Below are 14,151 nucleotides of genomic sequence, written 5' to 3'. Positions count from 1 at the left end.
TGGTCCACGGAGAAGTCACCATAGCAACGTGTTGGGTACTCCTCTGCCCTTCCTGGCCCTGAGTGAGGACAGCCAGGGACAGATCTGGGAGAGGCGGGGCTCCAAGGATGGGGCCAGGTATGATGGGATCGGGGTCGGGGGGGGGGCGTGCAGAGCACAGAGAACAACAGAATCCTAACCTTCTTGGCTTTCAAATCTGTTGCGAGGGACGAGGGGAAAGGAAGACAGCAAGAGAGGCAGGGGAAAACCGGACTGAAAGAAGTCCCCGTGAGGCAGGAAAGAAGGGCCTTACACGTTGTCCCAAAGCTGGAGGTTTGAGCCCCTTCGGATTTTTCCCCAGTGGAGTTCTAGAAAGTTAGAGAGTCCCGGTTAGGAAAGAATGGAAGCTTTGGGGGAAGGCAGCCCTCTGCCCCTGTCAGGCGTGGGAGCCACTAGGAAGTAGCAGGTGTGAGGAGGGGACGGTGTGCAGGGGTGAGGCTGAAAGGGGGTAGCACCCTGCTGCCCACACCTGAGCCACCTACGTCCCTCATATCTTCACCACGGCCCCCATGGCTTTGCAAAGCACAAGCCCGCCAGCTCTGTTCTTGCAGTGACTTGGAAAGGCTGTGTGGGCTCTCGAGGCTTCTCAGGTGCCTTGGTTAAAAGTATTCATGCCAAGACACTGCATCTGGAATCTGCCATCTGGGAGGTGCGGTCAAGAGTGAGCCCTGGGCTTGGACCTTAGATTTGTTAACTTTGGTTCACATTTCTCTGTGAGAGGATGTCATACACACGCCAGTGATGAAAATGAGATCACTGAACATTCAAATCACAAAGTTAAAGAGCAGTGGATATATACTCAAAGAAGTCAAGATAAAAGCATCTGGGAAAAGAAAATAGAAACATGATAGAATAAATAAATCCAGAGCTGGTTCTTTGAGAAAAAAAAAGTCAGATACTCTAAGAAGAAAAGGGGAGAAACCTAAACCTAGTGTAAGATATTTGACTAAGAAAGTTTCTGGAGAATGGATATTAATTATAAAAACTTATTTTGTTCCACTCTATGGAAATGAATTTGAAAACCTAGATTAAAAGCACAAATTTCTGGAAGAGTACAATATAACAGAAATTATTATAGATGAGAAAGCAAATCTAATGAAACCAATTATCATAAAGGAAATTGGGGGTTGTCAAAGAGGTATGCCCACTAAAAAACAAACGAGAACAAGCCAGTAGGCTCCATTGGTTTTACGGGTTAAGTCTATTAAAAAATTTTTTTTAACGTTTATTCATTTTTGAGAGAGAGAGAGAGCGTTAGCAGGGGAGGGGCAGAGAGAGAGGGAGACGGAATCTGAAGCAGGCTCCAGGCTCCGAGCTGTCAGCACAGAGCCCGATGCGGGGCTCGAACTCACGAACCGTGAGATCATGACCTGAGCCGCACACTTAACCAACTGAGCCACCCAGGTGCCCCGGGAGTGAGTCTATTAAACTTACAAGGTACAGGGGACGCGCCAAGGCTATTTATATCCTTGCCACAGACAGTGAGGTCCTTGGACCCAAAGCATCGGCATCACCTGGGGGCTTGTCAGAAAAGCAGGCTCTCAAACCCATCTCTGCCCAACTCAACCTTACTCATCAATTTCCCCAGGGGATTCTTAGTTCAATTTAAGTTTGGATGACACTTGTTTGTTACTCCGCGAGTTGGAGGGTAATGGACAAACCCAGTATGGTGTGGCTAGGGATCACAAGACTGAAATCTGATGTCGCCAAGGCTGAGTTCTTGTCAGGAAGCTCTAAAGAAACATTTGTTTCCAAGCTCGTTCTTGTTGTTGGCAGACCTCAGCCTTTGCGGTTGCAGCAGGGAGGTCCAGGTTTTCTTTCTGGTCAGTGTGAGACTGCTCTCCTAGAGACCTCCCACATTTCTTGCAGGATGGCTCCTTTTTATGAAGCTGGCATAAGTTTATAAAACCCATATCTGCACCCTCCTCCCCCAGCCAAAAAGTAAAAGGATGCTATAAACATATTTCACCCAAGAATTATTAACGTCAAAAACAAACAAAAACCAAACTACTAACCTAAACGAAGTGTGAGTAAAATTACTTTAGTTATACCTTGAGTCAACGCCTCTCCCTGACTGAATGTGGTTAATGCTAGGAATGAGCGCTCGGTTCACGATTTGGAGATCTATTGCTATAATTCACCCCATTACTTTATCCAAGAACATGATCGTGCCCATAGATGTTGAAATGGCATTAGATACCATTCAACACCCAACTCTGCTAAGACTTACCCAAGCAAGAATCCTTAAAATGTGAATACGTGTATGATAGGTTACACATCAGGTAGGATTCTAAGATGGCCCTTGTTGTACACATACTTCGTCTCGCTTATATTTAATCAAACATTCATCTGGGTGCTGCTGTGAAGAATTTTGCTGATGTAATTTGGAGCCAAAGTAACTCACCTTAAGACGAGGTTTTTTTCTGTGTTTGTTTTTGTTTTTAATTGCTTTTGGGTTTTGTGCCTTGACAAAAAAGGGAAACAACTGAGAAGTTTATCAGGAAATGTTTTAAAGTTATATCTACATGAATATTGAATAACGGGGAGGGAAGACAATAAATGGAAAGACATTTGCTTGCTGGGCAGGGAAATATTATTTGCATAGGTGTCAATTATCCTGCAATTACTTTACACATACAATTCAATCTCAATCAAATTCTAGAGAATCCCAACGAAATGACAGGAATTCTAACATCACGTGGGAAGCATCAGTGTGTAAGGATAGGAAAATTTTGAAAAAAGCATGAAAAGGAAACCAACCTTATGAAATATCAACTACGGGTATAAAAGCTGAATCATCATCACCACTTGCTCCCGTCTCATGAAGAGTCAGATCAACGCGATAGATCAGGGAGTCCAGACACCTGGGTGGTTCGGTCGGTTAGGTGTCTGACTCTTGATTTCGGCTCAGGCCATGATCTCACAGTTTGTGAGTTCGAGCCTCTTGTCGGGCTCTGTGCTGACAGTGCGGAGCCTGCCTGGGATTCTCTCTCTCCCTCTCTCCCTGCCCTTCCCCCGCCTGCAAGCTCTTTCTCTCTCTCTCAAAATAAATAAACTTAAAAGACTAAAATTAAAAAGGGCAATTGTGACTATGATAAAGGCAGGGGAGAGGACGGGAGCTCACCCACAGTGCCAGGACACCTGGCTGGCCACCTGGAAAAAAATAAAGTGGGATTCCTACCTTCCTCCTTCCATCCAAATAAATTCGAGGCAGATTAAATGTGTAAATCTTACAAATAAAACAAAGCCATTAGAAAAATATGTGAAATAATTAAAATAATTTCTGAATGGAGGGGGCATGACATAAAACCCAAACGCCACGAAACACTGTGTATTTCATCCTCTAAAATTTAAAAATATTTACATGGAAAGAAACCCTCATACACTCAAAAACTAGAGATCACACTAGGAAATCATCCAACCATGTCGTAAAATACCAATTTACTCAACACATAAAGGATTCTTGTAAGCCAAGTAGGAAATGACCAGCAAGCAAAGAGGAAAGGATATAAATATGTAAATAATTCTTTGGTCAAAGAATGGAAACAGGCCACAGCAAAATAACCATGAGTGACTCGTTAACATACGCAAAGAGACTTAGTCTCTCTCGTGATTAATGAAACCCAAATTAAAACAATTAAAATTCTTTTTTTTTTTTTTCAAATAAGATAGAGCAAAATTCAAAAGAGCATTCCCATGTCCTGGGTTGGTGAGGGTGTGGGGAAGGAAACACCCATATCTGACTGGATTGGAGGTCCTGTACTTGTGGAGGGTGATATAGAACAGCTACCAAAATTAAAAACGCATCCCCCCAACCCAGTGAAATCATGTGTAGAAAGCTATTCATTATGGAAACAAAAGTTGGGAACAACGTCAAAGACCCTGTGACTGTAAATCGGTAACTCTGGTATCGCCTGTGACTTAGGCTTACATAAATACGCTGGGGGCTTCTACAGCAAAGGACAATTTGGACCCTTTGCAGGAAGAGCACGCATTTAAAAAGGGGGGTGATAATTATTCCTTGCACTTGAATAAACGTGTACTGTTTTGGTCACCGAAGGATACAAAACCCACAAAACGTAATAAAAAAGATTAGGTATCAGAGATTAAATGCATTAATCATGCAATCTTAGCGTAAGGATGAAAACAGGGATCTGCTCGGAAATGATTATGATGTAATTATAAGAGCTGGAACAATTATTTTAAGTGCTTGCAGGTGGTACAGAAAACCAACTACCAGCTTGTAATTATGGAGGAAACCGAATAGATAGATGCAGCTTTATTTTTTTTAATTTTTTTAAACATTTATCCATTTTTGAGAGTGAGAGAGACAGAGCAGGAGTGGGGGAGGGGCAGAGAGAGAGGGAGACCCAGAATCCGAAGCCGGCTCCAGGCTCCGAGCTGTCAGCACAGAGCCCGACGCGGGGCTCGAACTCATGGACCGTGAGATCATGACCTGAGCCGAAGTCGGACGCTTAACCGACTGAGCCACCCAGGCGCCCTGATAGAGGCAGCTTTAAAATGTTCGCTACATCCATACTCCTTTGCCCATGAAGATACAAAAATATTTTATCTTCAGACGGTGGAAAGGACATTTGGAATATAGACAGGAAACCGAGTCATTAAAACTCATGGCAGTAGAGGCGGGGCGCCTTTAGAAATCACCTTGCTCTGTCCAGTGCTAAAATACCTTTGAGGGTTGCAACCTCAGACTTCCTGGCCAGTGCTTGGGGAGCCGTATTCTGGGATCTGACAGGCAAGGGGCTGCTATACTGAGCCACCGCAAGGACCTTACCCAACCGACCGAGCCACCCGGGGCCCCTCTAAGTTAATATTTTACAAAAGAGCCCCCGTTGTGGCCTTTGGTCCTGATGTATTTGGTACCCAATGTCGTGAATGGGATAAAACGCCCCAACACTTGAGATGCACGCGTCATGAAGCAGCTCGACGCGCAGTTTGGAGTCGTTAACTTAGTGTGGAAATTTATGGCATCAGACTCCTGGATTTGTTTTTTTCTGGTGTTTGTTTTGTTTTTGTAGTTTGCAGAATGCGCCCTGCCATCTGCAGTTGTCTTTCTGCGGGCAAATCCGTGCCATTTTAAGGAAATGAGATTCTGTGAATGTGACCAAGAGAAAAAACCGAGCCCGTAATTCTGAGAGGTGAATCACAGCAATTTTCTGGTGCTCTGTGACCTTTAAATAAATTGCAGCCCAGAGCTAGGGTTTGTTTTTTCTACCTTGCAACCACTGTTCTAAAAAAATATTCTAACAACCATAATGATGTGCTTTAGAAACAGACTATACCTGTTATCAGAGGGGGGGAAACTGGGCAGGAAAAAGATCGAGTGGATGCTTCTGATACAGAATCGGTTTAAATAAAATCAACATCATTTTGTTTGCTATTTTCCTCTTTAAAAACTACACTCGACCAGCCCCATACTAGGCCCTTGTGTTTGTGACGGTGCTGTTATAACTGTCCAGTGTTTTCCAGAAAACTCCAATCACGTGGGAACCAGCTTCACCTTTTTGTTTTTGCCAAATCCGTGTAAAACCTATTATTTATTTGCTTATTTTCACTAAATTGACCCCATTTCTTTTTTTAATGTTTATTCATTTCCTTCCTTCCTTCCTTCCTTCCTTCCTTCCTTCCTTCCTTCCTTCCTTCCTTCCTTTTTCTTTCTTTCTTTCTTTTTCTTTCTTTCTTTTTGAGAGAGAGGGAGACACAGAATCTGAAGCAGGCTCCAGGCTCTGAGCTGCCAGCAGACAGCCCGACGTGGGGCTTGAACTCACGAACCATGAGGTCATGACCTGAGCCAAAGTTGGACACTTCGAATGAGCCACTGAGATGCCCCTAAATTGACCCAATTTCTTATATGAGTAAATGCACTGATTACACTTTATATCCCTACCAAGTAATTCCATTGCCTGTCGAGCCTGGTCTTTTTTTATTAGCAAGGGTGGCAGGCCTAGAGCTACACGGAGACTTTCTCTTTGACGACATTAGAAGGCCTGAAAGAGAAGTGAACAGGAAACAACACTATGTTGTATAACGCCTTGTCTCTTTTCTTCCCGTAAGGATCTAGCGACCCCCTATCGAGGCCCCCATGTTGCACTGCTCCAGGAGCCACAGACTGCAATGCAAATGGCATCCCTTAGAGTTTTGCAGTGCACAGCCTGACCAACCATAAACGTCCCTCACTTAGGAAAACAGTGACAGAGCCCCAAAAGGCTTTACAGAGGGAATGGATAGCTTAGCGTGTCATGGAAGAGAAAAAGGATCGTATCGCATTAAGCCAGCATCCCTTGGAACACATTTGCTGGGTCTGTCATTTGGCATCATTGAAGATGTAAGAAATGTAAGAGAGCAGAAAGAAAACAAGATCTAAGAGTGGAGGTTGTGAATTCTGATTTCCAGGTCTCTGCAAAGCAAATGTCCTGGGGTGAGTATGTAGTGAGTAGACCTACTTCGTTACTAAGATCCCTGTAATCCTAAGGACTCCCTATTCTCCATAAATGCACCTACTTTATTTTAAAGCAGCATTCCGCCCCCCGCCATATCTTTTCATATTAAGTTTGCCAGCTCATTCAAAACACTGAAAAAATAATTTGACATTTTCCTCAAACTGAGGCCCCTTCCTGGGTGCAGCCATTTCTATCATGACGCACTTACGTGAGAGCCACGGACTGTGGCCCCACTCGGTGGGCTTCGTGTTTGTTTGGCTTCAGTCTATTTTTCCAGTTGTAAGTAGGCCGATGGGACTTCTCTGCCTTGGTGAGCTTCCTAACAAAATGGTCAGAGGAACCCAGCCTTTCGTAAGCTTACCACTACGGCCTTTTAATTTGTGATTTCACCACGTAACGGCTTCATACAAACCTCCAGAGTGTTTGCCTTAACTGGTCACGAGTGCAGCTTGGATGTCGGGATTTTTAAAAGCTGCCCAGGTTAGTCAAAGGTGCATCTGAGAGCGAGAACCGCTGCATCGGATAAGTGCTTCAAACTTTAATGTGCATGAGTCACCTGGGAATCTTGCTAAAATGTAGATGCTGATTTGGTGCAGCTGAGGTGGGGGCCTGGGATTCTGCATTTCTTTCGTTTTTTTTTTTTTTTTTAAGAATTTTAAAAATGTTTTTATATTTTAGAGAGAGACAGAGATACCAGGGGAGGGGCAGAGAAAGAGGGAGACACAGAATCCGAAGCAGGCTCCAGGCTCCGAGCTGTCAGCACAGAACCCGAACCGGGGCTTGAACCCACGAACTGTGAGATCATGACCTGAGACGAAGTTAGACGCTTAACCAGCTGAGCCCCCAGGGGCCCCAGATTCTGCATTTCTAACAAGCTTCCAGGGAAATATGTGGCTGGTGGAGGACCACACTTTCTAAGGCTCTAGATGAATCAATCTACTTCTGAGTGTCCTTTTTCTCAAACCAGGGCTAATTAGCTCTCACTTTCACTCTTGTTCGTTACCTACGGAGACTCGGGCAGCACACGACTTACAGGTGGTGATGGTAGTTTTGTGTATATACTGTCGTTTCTGAATGTCTGACAGCGAAGATTCATGTGGAAATAGAGTAAGAAAGGTCATCTGAAAGAAAGCAAAAGGCTCCCCCCAAAGTAGGGGGCAAATTGCTGATATAGGGGCTCACTTAGAACCCCAGAGTTGGTACAAAGAGGATTTGAAGCTGAGGACATTTGGGATGCATCAGATATAGAAAGAAATCTTTTTGGAATTTCCTTTATCTGACTAAAAGTAGGAATTTCTGGGAAATGAGACTGCCATTCTCTCTTCTGGGTGGCTTTTACTTCCAGGAAGGAGACTGAGAGTAAACTTACTACAAGTGCTCTCTCCAGGGGACTTTTATGGCCTTGAAGAAGCCAGAAAGACCATTCATATTTGTATGAACAAACATTATCACACTTTCTTATCTCCTGTTTTTTTTTTCTTTTAGAAACCCACTTGTTATTCCTATAGAGTCCTTTTCTCTACTATGTAAGGTATTTAAGTATCTGGCTTCAGCTATTTATTGAGTTTTTCTCTTGTAAGCCCCTGAACGCATACGAATACATTTCTTCTCCTGTTAATCTGCTTTTTATCAGTTTAATTTGCAGGCCCCTGTGGACAGAACGTAAGAGAATAGAGGAAAAGGTCTTCCTCTCTGACACTACACCACTGGAGGCTGCTATTAAGTAACCTCTCCTTATCTGGGTCTTTCTCTGTTACCTATTCAGCCCGCCACCCCCATTCTCTCTCATTTACCTAAAAGAAAAAAAGAAATCAAATCTTGTTATCTAAATAAGCCTTCTGCCTCATAGGTCATAAGCTGTTTTCTGTCCCTTTAATGAAGCTCATGAGACAGACACACATACTCCTTTAAAAGCATTCCCCCAATCATGGAAGTGGCTGATGAGATCCATGCAGTGACCGGTCAACACCAGGGGAGAGCTGTGCCCCAGTGCCAGTGGAAATTCTCTGCGCAAGGGACCTTAGACGACATAGTGCAACCATGACATCTGGGTTGCAGTAACGTTCCCTACACACATTTTCATCATATCCGTCAAAAAGAATGAGACTGTCCCGTGGAAAGCGTGATTTTTAAACAACAAATGAACTCAAACTCTCTGGCCCCTACAACTGTATCTCTCAGACCGTAAAGCAGGCACTTTACTAATTAAAGTGCACTGAATGTGAGCTCCTATCGGCCCAAAGTAGCATCTAGAGGCTTTTGAAACTGGTCTCTTGGCAGCCGACTTAGACCACACACGCTCACGACTCATGCACCTGTAGCAGCCTAAGAGCCTGAGCGTTTCAAAGATCCTGTGTTGCCTTGGTCCGCTCTGGCATCTGGAGGAATTTATCTGAGAAATCTCTGTTCTTCTGTGGTCCTGACATAGGTCTTTTCTCAGCTCATATTTTCACTCCTTTTCTTCTCTCGGCATTAGGAATGCTTTCTTTTGTTCAGGTCAGCCCAAGAGGAAAAACCAGCCTGCTGCGTAATCCTGACGACAGTCATAAAAGAGAATTCTTTATAAGTGCCCTTGGCACACAGCACCCCTCATCATGTTATAGGAATCCGTGTGCGAGGAACAAAGAGGATTGTTTCGTCTGTAAATTGGCTATTCTGCTAGTGGGGCAATTTTGGCTTTTTTCAAAGCTTTGTAAAGTTTAGCGGCACAAATCCCGGCAAGGAATCACAGTGACGAGAAGGGCACCGAAACTGATAAATACGGGGTACGGGCCGGAGTATGCGTAAAGTAATCAAACACATGATGTTTACATGATGAACAGTTATGGATCAGAAGTTAGGGTTGGGGAGGATTTGGGAGCCTTTACTGGACATTCAAGCATCATGGCAAATCGTGTCTAACACGATAACGACATTATTGCCGCTTAACTTTTTAAAAGCTCGCTATGTGTCTATAACCATTTTAACTGCTTTCAGTATATCATCCCATGTAGAATTCTGTGAACTGGGTCTTATAATCTCCATTAAAAAATGTTTATTTATTTTGAGACAGAGGGAGAGAACACGAGCAGGGGAGGGGCAGAGAGAGAGGGAGAGAGAATCTCAAGCAGGTGACAGAGAGAGAGAGAACATGAGCAGGGGAGGGGCAGAGAGGGAGAGAGAGTCTCAAGCAGGCTCCTTGCTGTCAGCGTGGAGCCCAACATGGGGCTCGATCCCACGAACCGTGAGATCATGACCTGAACCCCAATCAAGAGTCGGACACTTAACTGACTGAGCCACCCAGGTGCCTCTTATGACTCCCATTTTATTCACGAGGAAACTGAGGAAACATGTCTATGTTTAACCTGCTAATGAGAGGCAGTGATAGTGCTGGAACCCAGGCCTCCAGCCACATTGCCTCCACCGTCCTCTTCCTGTTTTTAGCTTGAGGAACATTACACGTTGCTTCGGACACCCACGGGCTCTTATGTGGAGGTGCTGTGGAGATCGCACCCCACTCTTCACCTCATGGTGACAAAGTACAGGCTTGGAGAGGTGATCCAACGGACCCAAGGTCGGGCTGAGTAGAGCAGAGAACAAAGACCTATGGCTCTCCACCACTCGGTGTCATGGGACCGTGAAGTTCCTCCCAATTAATTTTGCAGCCAAGAGCTGCCTTTTATTGCAGGCCTGTGCTTTCAAATTACATGTCTGGGCACCTGCAGGAGTGAGACTAAATCCACAGGGTTTTGCAAGCTTACACGCACCCCTTGGGACCTGGAAGGCTACGGGATTATGCACATAGATACACGGTCGGGAGAGGAATCTCTGTGTTGCTTTAGGTAAAGCTTGCCCCCTGGCCTTGGACTGTGGGGCTGCAGTGACTCATAAAGGCGTAAGTAGGGGAAGTGACGCATCGGGTCATCTGACAGTCACCTCGCAGACCTCGGTTTAGGCATCTCCTAATTCCACTTAAATGAGTCAATAGCTCCCACGTGCCTTACCTTATCTCCTTCTGGCTCCGAGCGAGGCTGACGGTGGTAACTTTTGCACACGTGGTTATGTGCTAAGCACTCCTTGGCTCACCCATTCCTTCACACTCTTAATCCTCCAACAACCTCACCAGTGAGGTTCTGTTATAACCCCATTTTGCAGATGAAGAAACCGAGGTTTAAGGAAATAAAGCAACCTGGCCAAGCCTGCCTTACCTGAATCCAAGTGGTCTAAGTGCCAGGGGTCGGTGGCAGACGACATGGGTGAGAGGGTCAGCGGGGAGGCCCCACAGTTGGACTCCACCAGCTCGCCCTGAATGTGGACGTGAGCGGAGGCGTTGGTCTGCCTCAAGGCCGCCTTGAGAGGTGCAATCTGGTTGAACTGGACTCTGGAGAGGCAGCCGGTGAATCCCGGGGTGTTGTATTTGTGAATCTCTTGGTCAATCTTCCCTGTTTCTAAAAGATAAAGAAAGAGAAAATAAAAATCATCTCCCACTCACCGTATTCCGGCGGTAAAATATCCTCGCCTTTGATGCCTGTGTCCAAACCTTACTCTCAGGTTTCAGTGCGAGATGTTACATTCTTTCAGATGAAATATTAATGACTCGGCAAGGTTCAGGGCTGGAGACTTCTCTGTAAAAGAACCTCTGCGTTGCCAGAGATTGTGTAGGGTGAGGAGAATACGACTCTATTTGTTACAATAAAATGCACATATAATTGCCTTCTGGATACCTGTGGTATTGTTAGAACTAACAACACTCACGTGGTTCTGATTGATTTTTCTCCTTCTCTTTTCCCTCTTACATATATTGAACAAGGCTCCCTGCTCAGCCCTCCTGGTGAATTATGGTTCTGTTTTGTACCTCTTTCTTATTTTCTTCTTCTTCTTCAGAATCCTTTATTAAAAAAAAAAAAAAAGTTCCCATAGCCTATAGAACGGAGCGTTTTCTTTCTTCAGTGTCCAATCCCCTCGGAATTCTGAGGTTTATAGAAACCCAGCTAGTATCCGATGGATGTTTTGGAAGTCAGGAAACTTTCCCGACTCAAGTCACAAATAAACACACGCACTTAAGAATCGCTACCTTCCCCCGCTCTGTGTGCTTAACGTCTTCCTAAACTAACATTCAAATCAGAGGGGAATCGAACAAAGGCATTTCCAATGTACTGTTTCAATTAATGTAACCACACGTTGTCTTACCAGTTAGATCAGTAAAAGCAAGTGTCTCTTCCACCCTCTGCCCTGAGTTTTACAATCTGTGTAGCAGATTGGGAACTTGTTAGAAATGCCGGGTGGTGGGGGGTGGGGGCTGGCAATCTGGGCTTTCACAAGCCCTCCAGGTGCCTCTGCAGCCCGCTAAGGCTTGAGAACCACGGGCACAGACACTGATGGCATAGCGTGACCAACCCAGGTGGTGGGCAAATGCACCCTCAGAGAAGAACAGAGCAACTTGTGTTCCGGACGGGATGTTATGCCAACCCGCCGACTGTCTTTTACCACCAGGAACAAGGATGTGAGACATTTACCCTTCCGGTGGAGCTGTGAAAAACACCGACTTGGGGAAACAGAAGGCCACCTACTTCTTTAAAAAGTTGAATTCGGAGCAGGTGATGTCTCTTACTGGGGAAGGAACCCAGGTGAAGCAGTCTTGTATAAACATTTACTTCCCGTCAATGAAAGAATAAATCAGTAGAGAAGGGAGCTTCTAGGCGCTGGAGGCAGAAGGGGATGTACTGATTATTCATCATGTTAAAGAATTGGTTCAAGGGCTGACCTGTCCTAGTCCAACGGAGAGTGGTACTTCCAAAAGGGGCTTACTTAGACAAGTCCGTAAAGAGATTTTAATGAACCGTTCTCCATATTTTCCTCCTGCAGTCAATTTCAGCCTGTGATTCTGAGCTAGACCATGATTCAATTAGCAGGGGGAGGCAGAAGGTACCTGGGACTGTAAACAAAATTCCCACACTCAGGATGTCTCCTAAGGGTTCCCCTGATGACCAGAAAGAGGCTCTGGTCCCACTGATCCCTTGCTGGCTGTTCTCTTCTTCCTCCTCTGCTTTCTTGTCGATAATTGCAGGCTTATTGGATGGATGAGTTCATTGATTCACTGGATGAATTCATTGATTGATTCTTTGTCTCCCGGTCTGATATCAGAATTCCTTGTTCTAGGTTCACCAACTTGCCTTCCAGGAAAAGAGCTCATATATTTGGTTTCTATCCCCTCCTTCTAGTGATCTGCCTCCCTTGAAACATCCCCAGACCAAGGAGACGCAGGGTAACTCTCTGTTCCCAGATTGGAAGGGAGACCTCCGCTCCTTGCTTTCCCAAATTCCTATTTGGCTAACATCTGTGGTCGAGGCACCAGAACAATGGCTGCTTGGTGGTGGAACCCAAGTTCCATCGGTCCCATCTGCTGCTTTTCGTCCATAGATGGAGAATTCATGTTAGCCTGTCCAGCCTTGGAGTAGGGCTTCAGAAGGAAGAATTTGGGGGCTGGTAGCTCCTACCATCTGGTGAGACCTCAATTCAATTCAATTCAATTCAATTCAATTCATTGCATGTACTCACTGCCTGGCCACAGGAGCAGGAAGACAGAGATAAATACAGAAGTTGACCGTAAGTAGCTCCCAACCTAGCTGGGAAAACATGCAAATAACAAAGCGATACAACTGAACAAATGCTGCATAATAACAAGAGTTAACGTTTACTGAACCTTTATAACCATATGCTTTATACAAATGCTAGATATTTTATACAAATTAGACATTTAATTCCTAGAACAACTCTATGGAAAAGGGAGCATTACTATCCCTATGGAAAGTATGAGAAAACTGAGGCGTACGGGGCTAGGGAGGCACGCAGACGGGCACCAGAGCCTCTGGGACACTGTGATTTTCTGAGCTGAGAAGCAAACCATGTATTTGGCAAAATTATCAAAGTCTATGGTAAGCCTGGGAAGCCAGTTTACACGGGGCTCTGGATAGCACTTCGGGAGAGGTAACACGAGGGTGGGTTTTGTTTTTGTTTTGTGGTAAGGATGCTTTAACAGGAAGTCTACCCCCGAATGCATTTGGAAGTATGCCATACAATATCGTGAACCCTGGGCACTGTGCTGGGTGGCAGCTCTCTTGCATTCGATTGCATAAGTGAAAATAATGTGCCCTTTGACCAACACCCTGCAGCCCCTTTGGTGACCAGCATTGTACTCTCTCTGCTTCTGGGAGTTTGACTAGTTTAGATTTCCCGATACACGTGGGATCATGTAGTTTGTTCTGTGCCTGGCTTATTTCACTGAGTGTACTGTCCTCCGAGTTCATCCATGTTGCAGCAAATGGCAGGATTTCCTTCTTTTTGAAGGCTGTAGAGTATGCTACACTTTGTTTATCCATTCATCCATCGTTGGACACTTAAATTATTTTAAAGTTTTTTTTTAACATTTATTTATTTTTGAGAGACAGAGAGAGAGAGACAGAGCACAAGCAGTGGGAGGGAGACACACACACACACACACACACACACACACACACACACACAGAATCTGAAACAGGCTCCAGGCTCTGAGCTGTCAGCATGGAGCCCAACACGGGGCTCGAACCCACAAACTGTGAGATCATGACCCGAGCCGAAGTCGGATGCTTAACCGACTGAGCCACCCAGGCGCCCCACCTGGTTTTCAAGTTAT

The 14,151-nt window shown here is 45.0% G+C and overlaps 1 protein-coding gene across 1 annotated transcript in view; it reads right to left on the bottom strand.

Annotated features, from left to right (window-relative positions):
• The window catches only part of CNTNAP2 (contactin associated protein 2), a 1,378,773-nt gene that overhangs the window by 16,863 nt on the left and 1,347,759 nt on the right, over window positions 1–14,151 (bottom strand). The window contains exon 22 of the mRNA XM_047095265.1: window positions 10,688–10,927. Coding sequence (XP_046951221.1) covers window positions 10,688–10,927 — 240 coding nt within the window. The remainder of the gene's footprint in view (window positions 1–10,687; window positions 10,928–14,151) is intronic.

The sequence above is a fragment of the Lynx rufus genome, unplaced genomic scaffold, assembly GCF_022079265.1.
Source record: "Lynx rufus isolate CCGP_SWC_20201006 ecotype Redwood Valley unplaced genomic scaffold, mLynRuf1.p SCAF_4, whole genome shotgun sequence".
Classification (NCBI taxonomy): domain Eukaryota; kingdom Metazoa; phylum Chordata; class Mammalia; order Carnivora; family Felidae; genus Lynx; species Lynx rufus.
This window is presented reverse-complemented; position numbering and strand designations above follow the sequence as displayed.